The sequence below is a fragment of the Salmo salar genome, chromosome ssa04 (genome assembly GCF_905237065.1).
Source record: "Salmo salar chromosome ssa04, Ssal_v3.1, whole genome shotgun sequence".
Lineage (NCBI taxonomy): Eukaryota > Metazoa > Chordata > Actinopteri > Salmoniformes > Salmonidae > Salmo > Salmo salar.
Window position 1 is genome coordinate 64633087 of NC_059445.1, and position 27340 is coordinate 64660426.

Sequence of the window (27340 nt, forward strand, 5' to 3'; positions counted from 1 at the left end):
CATTCAAAGCAACTTGGACACCCACCAACAATCCTGCTCTTGGTGTCTTCGTTCAGATGCTCGCCAATGTCCCCGATCACGCACAGGATATGGCAGGATGTTGTCACTGTGACATTCTTTGACCTAGAAAATAAAACATTTAGTAAAATATTTGACAAGCACAGGAGATGGGCTGTTTGAAAATACGCAGCGTCCCTTTCTTGACGTAATGACCAGTCTGTATAGTGACTGGACTGGTGAAAGCCATGTTGTGAAACCTCTGCTTTCACCAATCACGTTGTCTAAGGTCAGGAAATACTTAAAGGAAGGGATGAAGAAAGAATGCATTGTCTTAGTATTAAGGCCAGAGAGAGGGCCGGATACAGTCATTTACAGAAATAAATACTCCAAGATATTTATCAATAGCCTGATCTACACTGACCTAACCAGGTCGTCCCAGGCGTCCAAGATCTTTCCGTAGTCGAGTCGGGGGCAGGAGCTGGCCACTTTGGAGAGCAGCAGCCACGCCCCGGTCGCATGCTCTGCCTCCGTGTGAGAGATGAGGTTGTTGATGAAGGCTGCAGTGAACTTGTTCTGCTTGGACCACACCGTGAAGGCCCTACTGAAGTACCGGCTGTAGAGGAGGAGGAACACAAAGGTTTAATTAAATGTTTTTGTCCCCACTTAGATACACTATGGAAGTTAATTGTTTAGGTCAAATTTTTGTTTGTTCATATTATACATATTTAGTATAATATTGGCTGTGGGGAGGTGTTCCTCGCTTCTGTCCAATTAGATTATTTCTGGACATTTAGCGGACCACTTTTGGCTGAAGAGCACCCCCAGACGCACCTAATTAACATGAAGTCTCAGAAAGCAGCATGAATGTGTACCTACCCAAGGTCTTGGCAGTTGTCACACAGCAGGCCCAGCAGGTCCCAGGTCAGTGTCTGCTGGGCGTCCCTGTAGCTGTAGGAGCCGTGGCTCTTCACCTGGCTGAGGATGGTCTGCTCTAGGCACTCCAGGGCTTTCTCCTGGACCGAGCTCTCTGCGTCCACTACGGCCGGCACCACGCCCCGCAGCCACGCCTTCTGTACCAGGCTGTTCTCTGGGTGGGTCTGAATGGAGGGGTAGCCCAAGGCACAGAGATATGAGAAAAATATGGAGAAAAGAAAAGAGGAGAGTGCTTGTGAATGACTGAAGTTGACTATACTGGCCAGAGATCTACAAGGCTCCTAGACCTTAGGAGCCGGTTTCCTGGACCATGGAAACTCCAGTGAATAGGATGGAAGTGTTGATCTGCTTATGAACAATATGGCAGAAGCTCAACTAGACTAGAGCAGTGTTCCCAACTCCAATCCTCAAGTACCCCCAACAGTACCCTGGACTAGAGGGTAGTAGAAGGAGAGGCAGTGAGCAGTGCCACCCAGACAGACCTAACTACTCACAGCGAGGAGGTCCATGAGGCACTGCAGGGCCTTCTTCTTGACAGACAGGGCGGGGTCACGGGTACGTTCCGACAGCACAGCCAAGTTCTCCTCACTGAGCATGATCACGTTGTGCTTCAGGAGGCCCATCATCGCCTGGACACATTGAGGGTTAGTGAGATTTTAAAGAGTGGGTTGGTCGTATTTGCACACCTTATATTGCCCCAGCAGGTAGAATGAGTAACAAGCAAGAAATGTGCATTCCACAATCTGTGTTTTAACCCTTGGGGGGAGGGTTCTACTAAGCTAACATATGGAATTATTTTAGGATGGTCATACAAAAGAATCAATTAGATACTTTATTTTGAATGCTAGGACCCCTTTAGGTATGTATTATTTGATTAAACATTGAATTTGGTCTTACTGCCATTAGCCCATAGAAACACATTGAATAACAGATTCACACATGGAAAAACTGTCCCCCCAAAAATGTAAAAGGAAGTTTGTTTTGAAGTGCCTGTCCTATATTTGAGATAAGAAAGATCAGGAAATGTATTTATTTTTGAGATATTTAACCACTTTTTTTTTTAGGTACTAACCTACTTCCATATATAGTACTGTGCAAAAGTTTTAGGCAGGTGTGAAAAAATGCTGTAAAGTAAGAATGCTTTAAAAAAATAGACATGTTAATAGATTATATTTATCAATTAACTAAATGCAAAGTGAGTGAACAGAAGAAAAATCTAATTCAAATCCATATTTGGTTTGACCACCCTTTGCCTTCAAAACAGCATCAATTATTGTAGGTACACTTGCACAAATTCAGGGATTTTGTAGGTATAGTCAGGTGTATGATTAAACAATTACACCAAACAGGTATACATTCAAATTCAATATGTAGGTTGAAACAATCATTAACTGAAACAGCTGTGTAGGAGGAATAAAACTGGGTGAGGAACAGCCAAACTCAGCCAACAAGGTGAGGTTGCTGAAGACAGTTTACTGTCAAAAGTCATACACAATGGCAAGACTGAGCACAGCAACAAGACAAGGTAGTTACACTGCATCAGCAAGGTCTCTTCCAGATGTGCTGTCCAAACTCTTTTGAAGCAGCACAAAGAAACAGGCAACGTTGAGGACCATAGACGCAGTGGTCGGCTAAGGATCTTACTGCAGCAGATTAAAGACACATCATGCTTACTTCCATTCGCAATCAGATGATGTCCAGCAGTGCCATCAGCTCAGAATTGGCAGAAAACAGTGGGACCCTGGTACACCCATATACAGTCTGGAGAAGTCTGGTCAGAAGTGGCCTTCATGGAAGACTTGCGGGTAAAAAGCCATACCTCCAACGTGGAAACAAGGCCAAGCGACTCAACTATGCACAAAAACACAGGAACTGGGGTGCAGAAAAAGGGCAGCAGGTGCTCTGGACTGATAAGCCAAAATGTGAAATATTTGGCTGTAGCAGAGGCAGTTTCTTCGCCGAAGGGCTGGAGAGCGGTACACGAATGAGTGTCTGCAGGCAACAGTGAAGCATGTTGGAGGTTCCATGCAAGCTCGGGGCTGCATTTCTGCAAATGGAGTTGGGGATTTTGTCAGAATTAATGGTCTCCTCAGTGCTGAGAAATACAGGTAGATACTTATCCATCACACAATACCATCAGGGAGGCATCTGATTTGTCCCAAATGTATTCTGCAGCATGACAACGACCCCAAACATACAGCTAAAGTCATTAACCTCTCTTGGGTAGGGGGCAGTATTTCACGGCCGGATGAAAAACGTACCCAAATTAAACGGCCTACTACTCGGGCCCAGGAACTAGTATATGCATATTATTAGTAGATTTGGATAGAAAACACTGAAGTTTCTAAAACTGTTTGAATGATGTCTGTGTATAACAGAACTCTGTTAACAGAAACCTGAGATAAATCCAACCAGGAAGTGGGAAATCTGGTTCTTGTAGTCTTTTCAAGTCATTGCCCATCTAACACAGTGACTTAGGGTTCATTTTGTACTTCCTAAGGCTTCCACTAGATGTCAACAGTCTTTAGAACCTAGTTTCAGGCTTTTGCAGTGAACAGAGAGCGAACAAGAAGGCCGGGAAGTTGGTGACTCAGAAAATGACATGAGTTTTGTAGCGCGCGTTCATGTGATGAGGTATCTGTGTTCCAAAACATTTTTCAAGACATTGGAATCATCCGGTTGGAATATTATTGAAGTTATGTTAAAAAGGCCCTAAAGATGATGCTATAAAACGTTTGACATGTTTCAACGAACGTAAATATAACTTTTTTTTAAAACTTTGTCGTGAAATCTTGGGCGCGCTTCCTACATTTGGAGTAGCTTACTGAACGCGCAAACTAGGAGGTATTTGGACATAAATTATGGACTTTATCGAACAAAACATTTGTGGACCTGGGATTTCTGGAAGTGCCTTCTGATGAAGATCAAAGGTAAGTGAATATTTATAATGCTATTTATGATTTTAGATGACTCCAAAATGGCGGGTATCTGTATTGCCTAGTGTATGTTTCTGAGCGCCATACTCAGATTATTGCAAAGTGTGCTTTCCCCGTGAAGCTTTTTTGAAATCTGTCACAGCGGTTGCATAAAGGAGATGGTTATCTATAATTCTTTGAATAACAGTTTCATATTTTATCAACGTTTATGATGAGTATTCTTGTAAATTGTTGTGCTGATTCACCGGGAGTATTGGAGGCTAAATATTTTCTGAACATCACGCGCCAATGTAAAATGCTGTTTTTGGATATAAATATGAACTTTATCGAACAAAACAGACAATACATGTATAACATTGAGTCCTTGGAGTGTCATCTGATGAAGATCAAAGGTTAGTGCTTAATTTTAGTTGAATTTCTGGTATTTGTGACCCCTCTCCTGCTTGGAAAATGGCTGTGTGGTTTTTCTTGTGTTGTACCTGTCCTAACATAATCTAACGTTATGCTTTCGCCGTAAAGCCTTTTTGAAATCAGACAATGGGGTTACATTATGGAGAAGTGTACCTTTAAAATGGTGTAAAATAGTCGTATGTTTGAGCGCTAGCGTCCCACCTGCCCAAGAGAGGTTAAGAACTATCTTCAGCGTAAAGAAGAACAAGGAGTCCTGGAAGTGATGGTATGGCCCCCACAGAGCCCTGATCTCAACATCATCGAGTCTGTCTGGGTTTACATGAAGAGAGAGAAGCACCTGAGGCTGCCTAAATCCACAGAAGAACTGTAGTTAGTTCTCCAAGATGTTTGGGCCAACCTACATGCCGAGTTCCTTCAAAAATGGTGTGCAAGAGAACCTATAAGAATTGATGCTGTTTTGAAGGCAAAGGGTGGTCACACCAAATATTGATTTGATGTTAATTTTTCTTCCGCTCACTCACTTTGCATTTTGTTAATTGACAAATATATTCATTCTTACTTTACAGCATTTTTTTCACACCTGCCTAAAACTTCTGCACAGTACTGTATACTTACTTTCATTTTTTTTTTTTTTTTTTTTTTTAACTGGTACCAGGGTACCTTCAGACGAGTCTTGTGAGCGTCCTAGAGTGTGTTCGTGAGTCTCTCACCTTTCCATAAAAGGGTCATAAAAGTGGGCAGGCCAAACTGGCTGATTTTTGTATTATTCTAATTGACTCAAGATGGTTAATGGCATACAACCATGCAAAAGAAACCTACAACTCTTTAAGTCATGTCATCTACTGACACACTGTACAGTACACACATTAAATAAACAAAGACAGAAGTACGTACCTGCAGTGCACACTTCCTCACGTTGGTCTTTGGGTCACTCACACGGCGCTTCAGTAAAGCCATTGTGTCCTTTGCTAAAGAAAACATGAGCATCACATTACCATCAAATACTGAAATCATGTCCCACCAAACAATGTTTTAAATAAACACCTAAAAAGCCTGTAAAAAAATAAAAAATAAAAGAGACTTACACTCAAAACTTGCATGGTCATTGTTTGTGATCTCAATAGTCTTGAAAGGTAAAGTCCTGAACGTTTTTTGGGTTGTCTGTGAATTTAAAGTGCCTAAAAAAAGTAAAGGAGCAGGGCACATTGAGTAAACAAACAAAAATATCCAACTATATTACTGGATTTAAAGCTGTTGTAGAGCTTACCATCAGAACCGTCACCCTCCAAGACAGTCTGCGCAGATGCTAAAATTGATAGAAATGACAAATTAGTTTAGTATGCAACTAGTATTTGGTGCTTTGTGCATGTGTACATACATGCATATGTAAATGTATGCGTGTGTGAGAGAGATTCACTGGTGGGGAAGAGCTCTTTGATGCTGCGTGTGGCGTTCATGGAGGGCAGCTCCAGGCACTGGGCCAGGCAGGTGAGGGCGTGGCCTCGGACTGTGGGTGAAGCGTCTGAGCGACGGCCAAACACCATGTTGTGGACCAGGAACCTGTGGGACAGGAAGGAGACTAGTTCTGCGTCCAAATTTTCATTTGCTTCCCTCTCTGGCTGTTCCAGCAGAGCCATGGACACGTCCAGTGCAAACATCCGGTACACCACCTAGAGGAAGACAGCAGAAAGTTCAGATTCAGTTCAAAGCCAACAGCTCAAATCCCAACTAATTCATACGTGACAGCGCTTACCTTTGCTTGTCTGGAGTAATCAAACAGCCACTTTATGAATGACGCGTAGTCTCCACAGGGCATTTTGGCCAGCAGCTTGGCCACAGCCTGGGCTCCATGCGTACGGTAGTCTGTCTTGTCCACCATCTGAAAAATTCATGCCAGGGCAAAGCTATTATCTAATGTGATCCAATGTCTTTATTTTCTGTTGTAACATTTATCCCCCTTTTCGGGATTACGATCTCATCTCATCGCTGCAACTCCCCAATGGGCTCGGGAGAGGCGAAGATCGAGTCATGCGTCCTGTGAAACATGAACCGCCAATCCGCACTTAACACCTGCTCGCTTAACCCGGAAGCCAGCTGCACCAATGTGTCGGAGGAAACACTGTTCAACTGACGACCGAAGTCAACCTGCAGGCGCCCAGCCCGCCACAAGGAGTCGCTAGAGAGCGATGAGCCAAGTTAAGCCCCCCCGGACAAATCCTCCCCAACCCGGATGACGCTGGGCCAATTGTGCGACGCCCTATGGGACTCCTGTTCATGGCCGGTTGTGACACAGCCTGGGATCGAAACCCAAGCTGTAGTGATGACGCAAAACTGCGATGCAGTGCCTTAGACCACTGTGCCACTCGGGAGGAACGTCTTTTATAGGAGTAAATTCTCTTTTAGACAGAGTTTGGAATAGTTCCGAATTGACAAAAAAAATGTATGGAAAGCATTTTAAAGTAAATGTAGTTTTACCCGGAAGGATATGTGCTGCAGGAGGATCCGTAGAAAGGGCAGTGCTGGCTCTTTCAGTTCATCAACAACGTGACTATGAGACACACAGGGCGAGATCCATTACAGCAACTAGTGATATGCATTTCAAACTGCAAACAAAAAAATTAAAGGGTTCTTACGAGTCCATACAGGAGTGCATGTTAGTTTAAATACTTTTTTTGAGGGGGCTTTTTAAAGATTCTACATACAAACAGGTAAAGGGTAAAACAAACTATCCCCTACCGCAGGGGTTCCCCCTCAAAAAAAACACACATTCTATACATATTAATTTTTTTGGGGGGGGAGAGACTCAGTCCGGCTTTCAACTAATTCTTGAAAGTTGTAAAAGTTGCAGCTTGTGCATTCTATTGGGAGTGCATCATAAGTTTTCCTTGGCATGTCAGTCATTGCATACCTTAGAGAGCCATATCTAGATCAACTAGCCCATGTCAGCTGAAGTTTTTTTAGCCCATAGATTGTTGTAATGTTTGAGTGACTGAAATATCACATGAATACACATGTATATAATTCCAAGAATTTGAGCTTTAAAACTGCTAGACTTTCTCTGCGCCTCATGGGGCAGCAGGAAGCCTAGTGGTCAGAGCGTTGGGCCAGTAACCAAAAGGTTGGTGGATCGAATCTCTGAGCTGACAAGGTAAAAATCTGTCATTCTGCCCCTGAACAGGGCAGTTAACCCACTGTTCCCCAGTAGGCCATCAGTGTAAATAAGAATTTGTTCTTACTTGACTTGCATAAAAAATGTAATGTAATGAAATGAAGATTTACAGTAAATAGGTTTTATGCTGGAAGGGGGGCCACGAGTGAAAAAGTTTAAGAACCCCTGCCTTACCGCATCAACAGAGCTCAGGAGTACATGTTTATGTAAAATATGATATACAAACACACACACACACACTTGAAGTCAGAAGTTTACATACACCTTAGCCAAAGACATTTAAACTGTTTCACAATTCCTGACATTTAATCCTAGTAAAAATCCCGTCTTAGGTCAGTTAGGATCACCACTTTACTTTAAGAATGTGAAATGTCAGAATAATAAGAGAGAATGATTCATTTCAGCTTTTATTTCTTTCATCACATTCCCAGTGGGTCAGAAGTTTACATACACTCAATTAGTACTTGGTAGCATTGCCTTTAAATTGTTTAACTTGGGTCAAATGTTTTGGGTAGCCTTCGACAAGCTTCCCACAACAAGTTGGGTGAATTTTGACCCATTCCTCCTGACAGATCTGGTGTAACTGAGTCAGGATTGTAGGCCTCCTTGCTCGCACACACTTTCAGTTCTGCCCACAAATTTTCTAAGGGATTGAGGTCAGGGCTTTGCGATGGTCACTCCAATATAGAGGTCAGCCGATTATGATTTTTCAACACCGATACCGATTATTGGAGGGCCCCAAAAAAGCCGATGCCGATTTTTTAAATTTGTTATTTGTAATAATGACAATTACAACAATACAAAATTAACACTTATTTTAACTTAATATAATACATCAAAATCAATTAAGCCTCAAATAATGAAACATGTTCAATTTGGTTTAAACAATGCAAAAACAAAGTGTTGGAGAAGAAAGTAAAAGTGCAATATGTGCCATGTAAAAAAGCTAACGTTTAAGTGCCTTGCTCAGAACATATGAAAGCTGGTGGTTCCTTTTAATATGAGTCTTCAATATTCCCAGGTAAGAAGTTTTAGGTTGTAGTTATTATAGGACTATTTCTCTCTATACGATTTGTATTTCATATACCTTTAACTATTGGATGTTCTTACAGGCACTTTAGTATTGCCAGTGTAACAGTATAGCTTCCGTCCCTCTCCTCGCTCCTACCTGGGCTCGAACCAGGAACACCGACAACAGCCACCCTCAAAGCAGCGTTACCCATGTAGAGCAAGGGGAACAACTACTCCAAGTCTCAGAGCGAGTGACGTTTGAAACGCTATTAGCACGCACCCCGCTAATTAGCTAGCCATTTCACATCGGTTACACCAGCCTAATCTTGGGAGTTGATAGACTTGAAGTCATAAACAGCGCAATGCTTGAAGCATTGCTTAGAGCTGCTGGAAAAACGCATGAAAGTGCTGTTTGAATGAATGCTTACGAGCCTGATAGAGCAGTCTGAGCGGTGGTATGCACTATCAAATCATAGACTTAATTATAATATAATAAACACAGAAATACGAGCCTTAGGTCATTAATATGGTCGAATCCGGAAACTATCATCTCGGGGGAAAAAACATTTTTTCTGTCAGTGAAATACAGAACCGTTCCGTATTTTATCTAACGGGTGGCATCCCTAAGTCTAAATATTCCTGTTGCATTGCACAACCTTCAATGTTATGTCATAATTACGTAAAATTCTGGCAAATTAGTTCGCAACGAGCCAGGCGGCCCAAACTGTTGCATATACCCTGACTGCGTGCAATGAACGCAAGAGAAGTGACACAATTTCACCTGGTTAATATTGCCTGCTGACCTGGATTTCATTTAGCTACATATGTAGGTTTAAAAATATATACTTGTGTATTGATTTTAAGAAAGACATTGATGTTTATGGTTAGGTACACATTGGAGCAATGACAGTCCTTTTTCGCGAATGCGCACCGATTATATGCAACGCAGGACAGGCTAGATAAACTAGTAATATCATTAACCATGTGTAGTTAACTAGTGATTATGATTGATTGATTTTTTTATAAGATAAGTTTAATGCTAGCTAGCAACTTACCTTGGCTTCTTACTGCATTCGTGTAACAGGCAGGCTCCTCGTGGAGTGCAATGTAAAGCAGGTGGTTAGAGACTTGGACTAGTTAACCGTAAGGTTGCAAGATTGAATCCTCGAGCTGACAAGGTAATTAACCCACCGTTCCTAGGCCATCAGTGAAAATAAGAATGTGTTCTTAACTGACTTGCCTAGTTAAATAAAGGTCTAAAAAAATGTAAATAAAAAGGGGAAAAAAAATACCGATTATTAATTAAAACTTGAAATCGGCCATTCCGATTAATCGGTCGACCCCTACTCCAATACCTTGACTTCGTTGTCCTTAAGCCATTTTGCCATGACTTTGGAAGTATGCTTGGGGTCATTGTCCATTTGGAAGACCCATTTGCAGCCAAGCTTAAACTTCCTGACTGATGATGCCATCATGATGCCATCTATTTTGTGAAGTGCACCAGTCCCTCCTGCAGCAAAGCACACCCACAACATGATGCTGCCACCCCCGTGCTCCACGGTTGGGATGGTGTTCGTCGACTTGCAAGCGCTTTTTCCTCCAAACATAACAATGGTCAGTACGGCCAAACAGTTCTATTTTTTTTCTCTTCATCAGACCAGAGGACATTTCTCTAAAAAGTACGATCTTTGTCCCCATGTGCAGTTGCAAACCGTAGTCTGGCTATTTTATGGCGGTTTTGAAGCAGTGGCTTCTTCCTTGCTGACCGGCCTTTCAGGATATGTCAATACAGGACTCGTTTTACTGTGGATATAGATACTTTTGTACCCGTTTCCTCCAGAATCTTCACAAGGTCCTTTGCTGTTGTTCTGGGATTGATTTGCACTTTTCGCACCAAAGTACATTCATCTCTAGGAGACAGAACCCATCTCCTTCCTGAGCGGTATGATGGCTGCGTGGTCCCATGGTGTTTATACTTGGATACTATTGTTTGTACAGATGAACGTGGTACCTTCAGGCGTTTGGAAATTGCTCCCAAGAATGAACCAGACTTGTGGAGGTCTACAATTTTTTTTCTGAGGTCTTGGCTGATTTCTTTTGATTTTCCCATGATGTCAAGCAAAGAGGCACTGAGTTTGAAGGTAGGCCTTGAAATACATCCACAGGTACACCTCCAATTGAATCAAATGACGTCAATTAGCCTATCAGAAGCTTCTAAAGCTATTACATAATTTTCTGGAATTTTCCAAGCTGTTTAAAATACAACCAACTTAGTGTATGTAAACTTCTGACCCACTGGAATTGTGATACAGTGAGTCAAGTGAAATAATCTCTAAACAATTGTTGGAAAAATTACTTGTGTCATGCACAAAGTAGATGTCCTAACCGACTTGCCAAAACTATACTTTGTTAGTAATACATTTGTGGAGTGGTTGAAAAATGAGTTTTAATTGCTCCAACCAAAGTGTATTTAAACTTCTGACTTCAACTGTGTGTAATATATATATATATATATATATATATATATATATATATATATATATATTATATATATATATATATATATATATATATATATATATATATATATATATATATACACACACACGTGTGTATAATATATACACACACACACACACACACACACACACACGCCACACACACACACACACGTGTATACACACACACACACACACACACGTGTATATATAAATGACTATTGCCTGGTAGCACTCACATCTATAGCCATCAAATGCTTTGAAAGGCAACATTTTTCTATTATAAAAAATAATAATAATAAAAAAAAAAAATACACTGAACCATGCATGATAAAACAGATTGATCGGAACAGCTGGTGCTATCAGGCTTATTAACCGATGTGAATAAGGTCTTTATACAGGTTAACATTCGCAAGGCCAGACGGGAAAATGGGTCTGTACTACTTTTTTTTTTAACTTTCTGTACTTCTGTCAAATGTGTCTTACGTCATTGTCTACTGCTTGAGAGAGGATAAAGTCTGTATCAGTGCAGCCGATGTCCCAATAATTATTGCGCGAGAACACTGAGCCTCCTCACAGCCTGCTCCACTTACTCATTGCTAGCTCTAGCCTGTCCTGATGATTACCATTATGTTGTTATGTAGTACATATTTTTTTTTATTATACCAAAGTCAAATTGATTGTATGATTTTATAACGCATACATTCAAAAATGTCAAATGTAATGGTATTGAACTCAAAAGATCTGTCTGGATCAAGTGCCATTCTGTGACTTTGGTTATTATGCCCCCCGGTATCATTTTGGTATTGTGATAGTATCGACTTTTGTGATACTAAACTTGGTATCAAAATCAAAACACTAGTCTACACCTGTTTATGAAGCATGTGACAAATTGTTTTTTGGACATATCCTCATGTTTCCTGATCATTGCAGATGGACATGGAGTGAAGGAGAGGAAGCATGTTAATTGATTCACGTCGTGAACTGCCATTCCTTACCTGACAAAGCCAATGGCCTGATCCCGGGCAGCAAGGACAGCTTGGGTGGCCATCATGAGGGAGGGCTTGCCACTTTCCCCTTTGCTCATCATGAGGATCACATACAGGACTCTGTGGAAAACCCGGCGCAGAGACTGGAGAGACAAGTCAATTCAACAACAAAGAACCAGAGCTTAAACTCATTACGGTAGTAAGTCTGTAGCAATGTTTTGACCAAGGAAGATGTGTTGTATGTATTTTCCTCAATACCACTTTCTCATCCCCGTGATTTGAGGAGCAGAGCAACCACAATCCGTAATAGGCCAACTCAGGCATTGTCCTCATGTCATCGATATCCCTGGGCACAGATCAATACAATTTTTACCAAATAATGTTTTATTTATGTTGAAAATATTGAAGTTCAAAGGATAATGAAGTGTATGCATGTCTGTGTACTTACTGTCCAGCACCAAAGGTCAATTCTCCAATAACAGGCTCAAAGTTAGTCAACTTGGCAAACATCTAAAGTTGACAAAGAAGATCCAGCTTTTAATGGTGTAACTGCTCAACATTTTAATAGATGAGGTCAAAACCACCTAGCCTATAGATACTGGCACTATCCAGCAGTACCTGTACACAGTTGTCTGCACTTTGTGGCTCATCCCTCAACGGAAATTTGAGAAGGAGCCGGAGGAGGCTTTTCACCAGGAGGACGACTCCCTCTCTGATTTTCAGGAGGTCCTGTGGAGACAAATGGACCTCCTCCTCCTGTTCCTCATCCTCATCTACTTCCATCTGCTGAGTGAGAGACAAGACAAAAACACTATTAGAATGAACAAGGTAAGTAACCTTGGCAAAATTAAAAGATCATTGAGATTTGATCAGTGTCATTATACAATATTGTGTAAGGTAAGACAGCCCCAAGTATGAAAACAGGAACATGCCTGGACATAAAGGCAATGGAGTATTTCCAGTATATCTGTGACAAACCTCGTCATTGGCTTTCCTGTGTGGTTTGGACCGTTTGCCGTCAGCCTGAGAGCTCTTCAGGGTGTCTTTCTTGCGCTTCTTGACCAAGCTCTGGGGCCAACAGTTGCTCACGGTGTTCAAGCAAGTGTCGAAGAGGATTTGGTGGAACATTTTGTTGACCACACTACCTGTGGAAGACAGACAGAAAGGCAAGACCAAGAGACAGACCAGAGTAAACACACATTCACAGGGTAACCTCCAGCCCACAGGAAATTATTTTCACCCGTCCACATTAGAAGTCCTAATCAAACATGTTTCAGAATTTTACTTAGTACAGTACAGAACATACCTGGGATTCCCAGTAGGAGTAAGTAGATGGAGGATGCCTGTAGAGCGCTTATCCTTTGCTGAACGCTGGCTGTTTTGGACTTCCCTCCCAAGATAAAGTACGACAGCACCGCCACAAGTGACTTGACAGAGACCCCATTGTCACCGAACACTGTCCAGACACTCTAAAAATACAATCACGGAATCAAGGGAATGATAAATCAGAGTACATTCTATGGATTGCTTCTCTGTAACAGATTGGTTTGACTTGAAAGTTGGGAACCTATCTGTAAATTATTCAGTGTTTCCCCTATTTGAATTTAGTAGTGGCGCAACGCCGGTGCTAAATCATGGCCTCCACTGCACAATTTTTTATTAAAATGCAGATGTATGCCCCAGGAAGACCCCATCCACCGTCCGCCACAGGTCTCTTATTTTCATACTAAACACAACAGACATGGTATTACACACTCCTGATTTGTTAACTGACCTCATGACCAGTATGAAGTTGATAGAAATAAAACCATGCATTTCAAGATGGAATTCACACTAGAGGAAACAGCTCTACTGTCCACTTCAGCACCTTTGTTATTTTTTGGGGGATGAAACTGAGCGAGGTGAGGTGCGTCGGTAAATGTGGTACATATTCTGATGTTCTGTCGCACGTGCAATGATGCGTCAGTAACTTCTTTGTTGTTGTAATATCCTAAACGGACCTGGCAGTTTCAACAATAGAATTCCAGCTTTAAAAAAGGGTATGCTACAAGTACTTGAGGTTAAGGACAGCCAAACAGAAAAGACCATGCAATTTTCAAGCTAAACTCTTTACTAAAACAGTTCTTACTTGGGATGTGCCATCAGTTCCTAAAGTGGACACCTCAGTGTCAGTCATATAGGGTAGCAGGAGACTGTACAACGTTTTGAATTCCTTGGATCCATTTTTTATGACAATGGCAGCATCCAGTGGTTCAATTTCAGTGAATTCAAAATCCCACACAGCGTCAACCCAACCTGCACAAAAACACACCAATGAATATTAGTTTTATCTCCTTACTTGACCCCAAACTCTGAACAATGAATGCAAGAGACTTGACATGATAATAAATCAGCTAGCTATCATAGGTCAATTCTACGCCAGCTGGGTGGAAAATATTTTTGGCATCTCAGATTGTTCTGGCAATTCTCACATAGGAACTTCAATGGGAGGCAGGACGCTTGACATGCTTTAAAAATGTGTATTACAAACCACTTAAGAAAATCATGAAGAAAGTGGCCATTTTATGCCATTTTTAGACTTATACATGCCTTCGATAACATCTTGGTCATTATACCCCTTCTAGTGTACTTTAACATATGGAGTATGTCTACTCTAGATTCTCAAATACAGATTAATTTATTCAACATTAAAAAAAAAAGGAATCTCAAACTATCCTTTTTGATTGTTTATTTCAAAGATGTATTTTTTGGAACAATATATATGCTCTCTGCTAAATCTGAAGTTCTGATCAATTTTCCGAGCACCACAGTGAATGGTAAATGGATTCAAAGGGAACTCCCCCTGCTGGTGATTTGCTGAATGTGCAATTCTAAAGGAGGGCTGTGATTGGTTAATGACCTATAATGTCAATTTCTATGTATAATATGGGTCATATCATTATAAGTACCAGAGAGCCCACTCTGCAAATTGTATGCGTGTGAAGAGTATATTGTTTCAAACAATAAGTCTAAAAATACGCTAAATAAAAAAGGGTAGTTGAGAACTATTAAAACGATTAATATGACTCACGTTGAATAAATTGTGTATTTCAGAATAAAGACAATACTCCATATGTTAGAGCACAGTATAATGAGTATTTGTTGTCTGTATCATGTACGGTTCACAGATCATAGGGTGCAGTGGTGGAAAAAGAACCTAAATTGTCATACTTGAGAAGTAAAGATAACTTAATAGAAAATGACAAGTAAAAGTCAGACAGTAAAATACTACTTGAGCAAGTCAAAAAATATTTGGTTTTAAATATAAAAAGTAAAAGTATAAATCATTTCAAATTCATTATATTACGCAAAATCTACAAAAATGTACACAAATATTACCAGGGGCACACTCCATCACTCTTACAAACGAAGCATGTGTTTAGTTAGTCCGCCAGATCAGAGGAAGTAGGGTTGACCAGGGACGTTCTCATGATAAGTGTGTGAATTACACAATTTCTCTCTCCTGCTAAGCATTCAAAATGTAACAAGTACTTTTGGTTGTCATGGAAAATGTATAGAGTAAAAACAACATTTTCCTTAGAAATGTAAAAGTACCGTAAATTCCAGACTATAAGCCGCAACTTTTTTCCCAGGCTTTGAACCTCGCGGCTTAAACAATGACGTTGCTAATATATGGATTTTTCCCGCTTTCAATTATTTTTTTTATACACATTCTGTGACGTGCTCAGTTTTTTGGCGGCATGAAGCTTTCATTAGACCAATGAAATTGCCGAACGGGTTAAGGTCAAACAACCTTTTTGTTTACTGTTTAGATTAACTCAAGCACTCTCAAACTTCCCATCATTCTGATTAAGGTAGTCATTTTGTCACCTTCATCATGGCAAAGACACGGAGAAATGCATATGATGCAGCTTTCAAGTTGAAGGCGATTGATCTGGCTGTTGGAAAAGGAAATAGAGCTGCTGCACGGGAGCTTGGTCTTAATGAGTCGATGACAAGCCGTGTTTCGTTAAAGCCTATTTATTTTTGTTACAAGCCGTGTTTCGTTAAAGCCTGTGTAAAGTTAATTTGTTTCAATGTACCGGTAGGCACCTGCGGCTTATAGACATGTGCAGCTTATTTACGTTCAAAATAATATATATATTTTTAATTCAGTGGGTGCGGCTTATATTCAGGTGCGCTCAATAGTCCGGGAATTACGGTAGATGTGTGTATTGGGTATATGTAATTTGTTAGATATTACTGCACTGTCGGCGCTAGAAGCACAAGCATAACATCTGCTAATCACGTGTATGTGACCAATTCAATTTGAGTAAGCCTAACACGGAACCCAAACCAGCTGTGGGCGTGCGCAATCGTGCATAAATACATTTTGTCCCACCAAACGCGATCACGACACGCAGGTTGAAATATCAAAACAAACTCTGAACCAATTATATTAATTTGGGGACAGGTCAAAAAGCATTAAACATTTATGGCAATTTTGCTAGTTAGCTTGCACTTGCTAGTAGAGGTCGACCGATTATGATTTTTCGACGCCGATACCGATTATAGGAGGACCAAACAAACACGCTACCGATTAATTGGCCGATATCGATATATATATTATAATAATGACAATTACAATAATACTAAATTAACACTTATTTTAAGTTAATATAATACATCAATAAAAACAATTTAGTCTCAAATAAATAATGAAACATGTTCAATTTGGTTTAAATAATGCAAAAACACAGTGTTGTAGAAGAAAGTAAAAGTGCAATATTTGCCATGTAAAAAAAGCTAAGATTTAAGTTCCTTGCTCAGAACATGAGAACATATTAAAGCTGGTGGTTCCTTTCAACATGAGTCTTCAATATTCCCAGGTAAGAAGTTTTAGGTTTTAGTTATTATAGGACTATTTCTCTCTATACCATTTGTATTTCACATACCTTTGACTATTGGATGTTCTTATACATTTACGGCATTTAGCAGACGCTCTTATCCAGAGCGACATACAAATTGGTGCATTCACCTTATGATATCCAGTGGAACAACCACTTTACAATAGTGCATCTAAATCTTTTAGAGGGGGGGGGTTAGAAGGATTACTTTATCCTATCCCAGGTATTCCTTAAAGAGGTGGGGCACTATAGTATTGCCAGCCTAACTTCAGGAGTTGATAGGCTTGAAGTCATAAACAGCGCAATGCTTGAAGCACAGCGAGGAGCTGCTAGCAAATGCAGGAAAGTGCTGTTTGAATGAATGCTTACGAGCCTGCTGCTGCCTTCCACCGCTCAGTCAGCTGCTCTATCAAATCATAGACTTAATTATAATAACACACAGAAATACAAGCATTAGGTCATTAATATGGTCAAATCCAGAAACTATAATTTCGAAAAAAAATGTTTGTTGGCATCCCTAAGTCTAAATATCGCTGTTACATTGCACAACCTTCAATGTTATGTCATAATTATGTAAAATTCTGGCAAATTAATTACGGTCTTTGTTAGGAAGAAATGGTCTTCACACAGTTCGCAACGAGCCAGGCAGCCCAAACTGCTGCATATACCCTGACTCTGCTTGCACAGAACGCAAGAGAAGTGACAATTTCCCTAGTTAAAAGAAATTCATGTTAGCAGGCAATATTACCTAAATATGCAGGTTTAAAAAAAAAAAAAAGATACTTGTGTATTGATTTTAAGAAAGGCATTGATGTTTATGGTTAGGTACACATTGGTGCAACGACAGTGTTTTTTTCACAAATGTGCTTGTTAAATCATTACCTGTTTGGCAAAGTAGGCTGTGATTCAATGATAAATTAACAGGCAGCGCATCAATTATATGCAACGCAGGACAAGCTAGATAAACTAGTAATATCAACCATGTGTAGTTAACTAGTGATTATGTGAAGATTGATTGTTTTTTTAATAAAATAAGTTTAATGCTAGCTAGCAACTTACCTTGGCTCCTTGCTGCACTCACGTAACAGGTAGTCAGCATGCCACGCAGTCTCCTCGTGGAGTGCCATGTAATCGGCCATAATTGGTGTCTACAAATGCTGATTACCGATTGTTATGAAAACTTGAAATCGGCCCTAATTAATCAGCCATTCCGATTAATCGGTCAACCTCTACTTGCTAGCTAATTTGTCCTATTTAGTTAACTTGCTATTGCTAGCTAATTTGTCCTGTGATAAACATTGAGTTGTTATTTTACATGAAATGCACAAGGTCCTCTACCCCGCCAATTAATCCACACATAAAACGGTCAACCGAATTGTTTCTAGTCATCTCTCCTCCTTCCAGGCTTTTTCTTCTCCTGACATTATATTGCGATTGGCAACTTTCATAAATTGGGTGCATTACCTGACCTCGTTTGTCTTTCAGCCACCCACGTGGGTATAACCAATGAGATGGCACGGGTACCTGCTTCTATAAACCAATGACGAGATGGGAGAGGCAGGACTTGCAGCGTGATCTGCGTCAGAAATATAACTGATTTCTATTTTAGCCCTTGGCAACGCAGACGCGCAATAATCGAATAACATAGATTTCCAAATGTATTTTGCAACGCACACGAGCGGTGTAGTCAGCCTGTAACGTTACTGTATTCCAAACATCGGTTCTTACGCCTACATCATGATGATTCCTTGTCAAGTCAATATTGTTGTAGGTAAATGTGAGAATTATATTAGCTAAACCCTGACTATTTATTTGTTATGTACAGCGAAATTTGCCATTTGTTCCTACGTTCTGGAATGTTCAAGTGAAGTTGGCAACTTGGAATTTAGCAAGTGACACTGCACGACCACAGTAGTGTTATAACAATAAAATGTAGCTAGCTTAGTCGATAAAACCTGCCATAATAGTATTGGTAAAGTGTTAGATAAACTCACGTCACTGAAGTTAGTGACACTTAACATATTAGGACCTAACAGTAGCTAGCTGTTACCAACAAAAAAAAATAGCAAATCAAAACAGGTATAACAACAAGTCACGTCAGGCGTTCACGCTAGCTAGATAGCATCGGTTCTCTTGCAACCTGGCACGGCAAATTCGTTAAATTATCAATATAAGCAGGCCAATTGTTATTTCCGTACTACTTCAATACACATATCCTTTCAAATTAGGACTTACCTCCGGAGACGTCTTTCAATTTCAGAAAATCTAGCGCATGTATTAACTCCATCTTTCTTTGAATAAACCCGCCAACTCCTCTACAGTCGCGCCCTTGATTTACGTCATCGTCGGTTATATTTACGCTAGAAATGTTGCGTCGAAATTGCGCAGAATCTGACGCTGACAGCTTTGGTTGACAAATATATATTTTTAAACTGGGTGGTTTGAGCCCTGAATGCTGATTGGCTGACAGCCGTGGTACGGGTATAACAAAACAATATTTTTGTTCTTCTCTAATTATGTTGGTAACCAGTTCATAATAGCAATAAGGCGGGCAATATACCACAGCTACGGGCAAAATCCATGCACTCCGCATTGTGTCGATCTTAACAACAGCCCTTAGCCGTGGTATATTGGCCATATACCACAGCCCCTAGGGCCTTATTGCTTAAATATTATTTCATTTTGCCACATCTAGAAAATAATACTTTTTCTTGACATAGGTGGTTCCTTTCTTCTAGCTATAATGGATAAGAAGTACATTCATTGAGCAAGGGGGTCAGGAAAATCACACGAATTTAAATGAACACTTCAAAATTGCAATATTTCTCTGTGATCTGATATGGTGTCAGTGTGAAGTTGATATAGCTATCCAAATTGATTTGGCCATTTCTATCTGTAGAATATCTGCATTCAATGCACATTACACTGATCCCGAGCCTGCATTTACACGCATGCGCATTTAACGAGGAAACGCTACAGTGGGCATTGCAATACTGCTGTAATTGGAAACATTCAACAATCGCTCCGTTTAGTTTCGTATCATAGGACAGCACAATCTAAATTCCGGAGGAAATCACTCGTAGGAAGCATTTGGAATACAGTAACGTTAGAGTTTCGTTGTACATGCAAAATCTACAAAGGCTTGTTGAAAAAGGTATAGGCTCTGAAACAAGGTCCAGTGATGAGTTTCTTTAGTTTTGGTCAAAGTGCAGAAATCGATATAGTTTTGAAAGACGCTGAGACAAGAAAGAAAGCTGAACATAAGACTGAGGATGGGAAAAAGGACAAATATTTTCTGTTATATGATGGCGAGACAGTATCTGGAAAAGTCAACGTAACACTTAAGAATCCAGGGAAAAGACTCGAGCATCAAGGCATCAAAATGGAGTTTATTGGGCAGATTGGTAAGTCTGTGACACATCAGGGTTGTCACTGCCAAAATAACTTAATAAGCTACAAAATTATCCATGGCGCAAAACATGAATTTACTTCGATTAAGAAGTCTCTATTCGTGATGTTGCCATCCTAATGAATTGTCAAGCTGATTAAATGAACTATCTGTGTCGATTGATTGATCAATGTTGCAACTGTAGCTCGATGACCCAAGTCATATGACATACATGTATGTGCCACGTGTGTTGCCCGTTGAGAGAGAAATATATGTTATCACCAGCTGGTCTTTAGCTTGCTTTGAGTATGTTACAATCGACATACAACGTTTTAATCGATGAGTGAACGTATTAAGCCATGCCATGCACATTAGTCTATTCACTGCACGCTGCTTGGGCACGGGTTAAAATGTAGTGACCTGTGGTTGGCTGTGATATAAGTGATAAACAGAAGCACTATTGTGCCACAGAAACTCTCCTACAGTAGATTAGTTATCTGCCTGGTCAGAGGTTCAGAGATGTGTGAGAATCATGATACTAACTTCACCTGTCAGTTACACTTGAACATAAATGTGGCCTAAATCATATGTCCTTTATAGTTACATTGTAATAAACGTTATTACACACTTGTAAGATGCAGTAACCCGTTATCATTTGTAGCATTACCTTGAATATATTTACACTACATGTAATGCCTTTTAAAGGGATAGAAAGTAATCTGTAAACTCTTCTAGATTTTTTCACCATTGAAAACTGGTGACTCTAACAACTATTTCTCTCTTGTCAGAGCTGTACTACGACAGGGGGAACCACCATGAGTTTGTGTCTCTGGTTAAAGACTTGGCCAGACCGGGAGAGCTAACGCAGTCCCAGACCTTTGACTTTGAGTTCACACACGTGGAGAAACCATACGAGTCCTACACAGGCCAGAATGTCAAATTACGGTAAGCAAGTATCTGGCAACAAACCATGCATGAACCATTTGTACAACATTATAGGTCAAAATCAATTACCCTCACACACAATTTCAGTTCCATCACTACATGCGATTTCACTGTTATTTCATTCGCCTAATAATAGTGCATTCTAGTTGTTGTCTTTGGTAACCGGGAATTGTCAGTGGATTGCATGTGATTCTAGGCCATTTAGTTAAATGTAATAATTTTAAGCATTATACAGCTGATTTTCTGTGATAAAAATGCCTTTGTCCAAAAGAATGGACCTCTAGAGTGCCATTTAAAGAGTTTTGCAGTCAACAAAACAGAATTGTTGCCTTGGCAAAACAAGGAAATAGAAACAGAAATAATAGAATCTGAAAATAGAGATAGACTGGAGCCCAGTCTAGAGAATTGCCATTTCCGATGTCTCCAGTACAGTGTATATCTACAGTAGCTTAACTTCTGTACATATGTCAAATATGTTAACTTGAGAGTATCATTTGTCTGTAGCGTGAAGTGCAAATACAGTTATATCAAAGCACAGACTTCACCTGATTTCAACTGTGTCTCACCAGCTATTTATGGTCTTTATGGGTAGAATGTGACTCCTATTGGAGACTTTCTGAATTGTTCTTTGTGCATCATGCATTTATACCCATTAAGTAGATGTTGATTTTCTGCCTCTTCTCTTTTCTATTTCAGCTACTTTCTGAGGGCAACGGTAAGCCGGAGACTGAACGACATCAGTAAAGAAATGGACATTGTCGTGCACACGCTCAGCACATACCCAGAACTCAACTCGTCGATCAAGATGGAAGTGGGAATCGAAGACTGTCTACACATCGAGTTTGAGTACAACAAGTCCAAGTATGACTCTGTTACTCTGTTAATATTCATGTTTTTGAATGATGAGATAGCAAAGCTTTAGTGAAGTCAAACTTAAGTCTCCCTGGTTTAACTTCCCTAAACTCCTATGCTAATAGCATGTTTATATTTGTATTTATTATGGATCCCCATTAGCTGCTACCAAGGCAGCAGCTACTCTTCCTGGGGTCCAGCAAAATTAAGGCAGTTATACAATTTTAAAAACATGACAATACATTCACAGATTTCACAACAGACTGTGTGCCCTCAGGCCCCTACTCCACCACTACCACATATCTACAATACAAAATCCCAGTGTACGTGTGTGTATAGTGCGTATGTTAACGTGTGTGTGTATGCATGTGTCTGTGCCTATGTTTGTGTTGCTTCACAGTCCCGGCTGTTCCATAAGGTGTATTTTTATCTGTTTTTTATATCTAATTTTACTGCTTGCATCAGTTACTTGATGTGGAATAGAGTTCCATGTAGTCATGGCTCTATGTAGTACTGTGCGCCTCCCATAGTCTGTTCTGGACTTGGGGACTGTGAAGAGACCTCTTGTGGCATGTCTTGTGGGGTATGCATGGGTGTTCGAGCTGTGCACAAGTAGTTCAAACAGACAGCTCGGTGCATTCAACATAAATATTTTTTGGGGCTCGCAAGTGGTCTAAGGCACTGCATCTCAGTGCAAGAAGAGTCACTACAGTCCCTGGTTCGAATCCAGGCTGTATCACATCCGGCCGTGATTGGGAGTTCCATAGGGCTGCGCACAATTGGCCCAGCGTCGTCCTGGTTTGGCCGGGTAGGCTGTCATTGTAAATACGAATTTGTTCTTAACTGACTTGCCTAGTTAAATAAAGGTTAAATAAAATATCTATAAAAATATCTATATTTATGTTAGCTCTCTGTGTACATCCAAGTGCCAGCCGTGCTTCCCTGTTCTGAGCCAATTTCAATTTTCCTGAGTCCCAAGACCACACGACTGAATACTAGTCCAGGTGCAACAAAATTAGGGCCTGTAGGACCTGCCTTGTTGATAGTGCTATAGTGCTGTATCGTATGATTTTTGATGAAAAAACATCTGAATGTAATAGGACATTTGAGGTAGCTTATGTCGCTAATTAAACACTGATCAGTTTGAGGCGAGTGAAACATTGTCGAAGTACTTGTTATGACAACTTCTGTCATTACTGTTTATTAGCATTGGATGGAAGTGGATAGTTAATCAAAACCAAAGTGTGGATTTCGGTCTCTCCTTGTCCATAGACTGCTTTCAAGGTAAGGAAACCATAACCTAAATATGCCATTTAAACAGTCACTTTAACTGTGAACTGTCCCTTTAATGCAGATACCACCTAAAAGATGTAATCGTGGGAAAGATTTACTTCCTCTTAGTACGGCTCAAGATCAGACACATGGAGATTGACATCATCAAGCGAGAAACGACTGGCACGGGCCCAAATGTGTACCATGAGAACGACACCATAGCCAAGTATGAGATTATGGACGGAGCACCAGTGAGAGGTAAGTGGCACCAACAACCAGTGGAGGCTGGTGGAAGGAGAAATCAGAGGAAGGGCTCATTCTAATGGCTGGAATAGAACTGTATGTTTGATAGTTTTCTGTTGACTTTATTCCAGCCATTACAATGAGCCCATCCTGTGGATTCTCCTTTTACCATTCTCCACGCAGGATTTACACAAATGATGGGCATGGAACTTGGATTGAAAACGTCTGACAAAAGACATATTTTACAGTGAACTATCACTTTAATAGTATGGCTTTTGTCTTTCAGGGGAGTCCATCCCTATCCGACTATTCCTGGCTGGCTATGAGATGACTCCTACAATGAGGGACATCAACAAGAAGTACTCTGTGCGGTACTACCTCAACCTGGTGCTCATAGACGAGGAGGAGAGGCGTTACTTCAAACAGCAGGTACATGCAGATACACAGTAGAGACAGTAGAAACAGTAAACACACAATAGAGATAGAATGGCAGGCTGGTAGCTGCTGTTGTTCTATTTGATCCGATTGGTGACTAATTTGTGGTTCATGTCAAGGGTCAAGGTCAGCACATTGTTCATTTCAACTCTGTGTATGATTGCTGTGTAACAGTAAGCTGTAACAAAACATTTATTTGTATTGGGATGTAAAGAAAGGACATCAAATAGAGGTCCTATCATACCTGTATCACACCATAGCAAATTGTAACATGAGGTGTACACCACTACAAGTAGGCTGTGTGTTGGTGAGTGCAGTAGTTCAACTGGGATGTGTTCATTATCACAACGGGAAATAAAAATGGACATTCTTATTGGACAAGTCCAGGTAGTCTCTCCCGGTTTCATTCTGTTTTATTGCCTTGTTCTAGGAGATCACGCTGTGGAGAAAGGGGGACATAGTGAAAAAGAGCATGTCCCACCAAGCGGCCATCGCCTCACAGCGCTTCGAGGGCTCGTCCAGTGCAGAGAAAGCCCTTGCTCAGGCCCAGGCTAAAGAACAGGAACAGTAAAACTCCAGAATAGCCTACACTCCATCGCTTTGTACAGGTGTGTGTCTGTGTGCGTGTACAGTGTGTGTGCGATGTTGTGTACATGTCTGTGAATCTATGAATGTGAGAAAGGATGCATGTGTTTTTTCACTGCATCTATGAATGTGTGTGTGTTTGTTGATGTTCAATATGTGAACATCAGCCATTTTAGGTATATATTTCTACCCTCGCCCATTTCAACATCGCCATCTCACCACAAACACTGATGGCACTTTCTACAACAACTGCAGCTGAAAAGGGATGACAAATTTCATGTTTGAAGAAAAAGGCATTCTCATGGTATATTTGTAACTTTTAGTCAGGTTTTTCTGTCGTACTGATTAGCATAATATGCTTTTTTATTTTCTTTGAAATAGTGATTTCTTAACTCGAAACAATGGTGAAAACAGCTGCCTTTAGGCATCTCTTAATGAATACTTGTCTTTGGCAGTTGGACTCAATGGACATGCAAGACCTCTTAAGTCCTGTTTACACCTTGCATTAACATGTGGTCGTCATCCGATCAAGATTTTCAAATCACTATCTGATCAAGGTCTGTTTTGTCGACACAAAAATGTGTCTCTCATCCGTCTACTGTATGTGGACACTGGACACATGTTAGCGCCAGGTATAAACGTGGCTTTAGAATCAGAGAATATGCTAAATGTTTTTTTATCGTGCGAAATGTCATGCAAATAGGGAACATTTGGGAAAATGTAATTTCAATTGTCAGACATCAACTATCAACATTGCATTCCATCATCAAAAAAAACATTCCATTCCAAGCTTTGTGTCATTATCAGTAGATGTAAACAGCAATGTTTTATTTTTTAACATAATCTTTTTTTAATGTATTTGATCTTTTAGTGGCATTATACATGTTCTGGGTTCATCTATCTGTTAGAAATGTTATGTCCATTAACATTGGCCAAGTTCATTTTTCATGGGCCAAGTGTGGTGACACTGATAGTTTCTTGGAACTAATGGCTTTCACGGTTGTGGCTAGATGGAGAATTAATGTAGCAGGTTAGGAGAATTAACATGGAAGGTAAGAAGAATTAACGTTGCAGGTTAGGATAATTAGGTTAAGGTTAGGAAAAGGGTTAGGCTTAGCTAAAATGTACTCCATCTTAGCGTAGAAGCCATCAGTTCCGAGAAACCACCAGTATACCATGCCGGTTCCCTGGGTAGGCAGTGTTTTCTCATTTTAGACCATTCCATTGGTCCTACTGAAATCTCCACCCACTCAAAACTAACTTACCAACTGCCACTGCTGCTAATACGTGTGAAAGATTTGGGTGTAACCTTTCCAACCTATGAACCAGAAATAAGATCAATTTAAACCATTCATTTTTATTTGCACTAGATCCAAATTATGTGAAATCAGTCTGTTTTCTGTCAGTAATTGGTTTGAAAAGTACCTAGAAGACATTGCCAGCATTGGATAACTTTTTGCCTAAGGGTTAATTGCTTAATGGCTCTAGTTCAATTCTAGAAACAACCTCACAGCTTGTTTTTCCTGTAATCTCCAACCATTTTACACCAGGCACATGACTTCCGGTGTGAATGCACTGAAGTCCTCATAAATTGTACCTTCACTGTAGGGCTCAGTGTAATTTTGATTGGAAATAATATGAAGAAACAAAGAATGTGTCAAAAGTAAATACATTTGTGTCAGAGCAAATAAATTTGCAAACATTTCTAAAAAACTGTTTTTGCTTTGTCATTATGCGGTATTGTGTATAGATTGATGAGGGGGAAAAAACGACTTAATCAATTTTAGAAAAAGGCTTTAACGTAACAAAATCTGGAAAAGTGAAGGGGTCTGAATACTTTCCGAAGGCACTGTATTTTGGCCTTTAACTAGACTTTGGGCTTGATTCATTCAGATTGCACTAGCCGACTCCCACATAGCTGTTGTTTCGACGGCGTTGGGGGTGGAACTGGGTTAGAGCTGTCAAATCCACAAGCGGTTCTTGGCATTATACCTGTCGCGGATATTGTTATTGGCTGCATAGAGTCGCATTAGTATAAATCCCATGCAGCCATGTTATGCTTTATTAATGCTAAACAAAGGTCCTTAAACGTATTAGAGAATGATGGATTTAATTCAAAATGACTCAAAAGAAAGGTACATAAATCAAACAAATATATCAACATAAAGATATCATACAAACCTTTAAAACTACAGTCTGCAAATAAAAATAAATACAAAAAATGTCTGCCCTGCCACTTATTTTAATATACAGCTGAGGGATGGGAAAATATTACACCACATAGACAGCGCTCCAGATGCAAGGACTGACAGTTTTGAAGCTATACAGTCGTGGCCAAAAGTTTTGAGAATGACACAAATATTAATTTCCACAAAGTTTGCTGCTTCAGTGTCTTTAGATATTTTCGTCAGATGTTACTATGGAATACTGAAGTATAATTACAAGCATTTCATAAGTGTCAAAGGCTTTTATTGACAATTTACATGAAGTTGAAGCAAAAAGTCAATATTTACAGTGTTGACCCTTCTTTTTCAAGACCTCTGCAATCCGCCCTGGCATGCTATCAATTAACTTCTGGGCCACATACTGACTGATGGCAGCCCTTTCTTGCATAATCAATGCTTGGAGTTTGTCAGAATTTGTGGGTTTTTGTTTGTCCACCCACCTCTTGAGGATTGACCACAAGTTCTCAATGGGATTAAGGTCTGGGGAGTTTCCTGGCCATGGACCCAAAATATCAATGTTTTGTTCCCGAGCCACTTAGCTCTCACTTTTGCCTTATGGCAA

At 40.2% G+C, this 27340-nt stretch overlaps 2 protein-coding genes across 4 annotated transcripts in view; one reads left to right on the plus strand and one right to left on the minus strand.

Moving 5' to 3' along the window:
• Positions 1-19223, minus strand: part of ncapd3 (non-SMC condensin II complex, subunit D3) — a 35041-nt gene extending 15818 nt beyond the window's left edge. Inside the window, exons 1-18 of one of the 3 annotated variants that reach the window (XM_014197635.2) lie at positions 19069-19223; positions 14076-14242; positions 13254-13416; positions 12926-13092; positions 12566-12730; positions 12396-12457; positions 12206-12293; positions 11957-12090; positions 6756-6828; positions 6034-6159; positions 5698-5950; positions 5548-5586; positions 5366-5458; positions 5175-5248; positions 1428-1562; positions 877-1097; positions 422-613; positions 26-123 (exon numbers count right to left, since the gene is read on the minus strand). In XM_014197635.2, coding sequence (XP_014053110.2) covers positions 26-123; positions 422-613; positions 877-1097; positions 1428-1562; positions 5175-5248; positions 5366-5458; positions 5548-5586; positions 5698-5950; positions 6034-6159; positions 6756-6828; positions 11957-12090; positions 12206-12293; positions 12396-12457; positions 12566-12730; positions 12926-13092; positions 13254-13416; positions 14076-14242; positions 19069-19120 — 2302 coding nt within the window. In that variant the 5' untranslated portion in view covers positions 19121-19223. Of the gene's footprint in view, positions 1-25; positions 124-421; positions 614-876; positions 1098-1427; positions 1563-5174; positions 5249-5365; positions 5459-5547; positions 5587-5697; positions 5951-6033; positions 6160-6755; positions 6829-11956; positions 12091-12205; positions 12294-12395; positions 12458-12565; positions 12734-12925; positions 13093-13253; positions 13417-14075; positions 14243-19068 lie in introns of all 3 variants that reach the window. The other 2 variants (XM_014197634.2, XM_045717246.1) reach the window with 2 other exon arrangements.
• Positions 19224-19765: 542 nt separating this feature from the next.
• LOC106603672 (vacuolar protein sorting-associated protein 26B-like) lies at positions 19766-26266 on the plus strand. The gene is made up of 6 exons (XM_014197633.2): positions 19766-20237; positions 21010-21166; positions 21863-22027; positions 23373-23548; positions 23820-23962; positions 24399-26266. The coding sequence occupies exons 1-6, from the start codon at positions 20015-20017 to the stop codon at positions 24537-24539; spliced, it is 1005 nt and encodes a 334-aa protein (XP_014053108.1). The 5' UTR covers positions 19766-20014; the 3' UTR covers positions 24540-26266.
• Positions 26267-27340: the final 1074 nt, after the last annotated feature.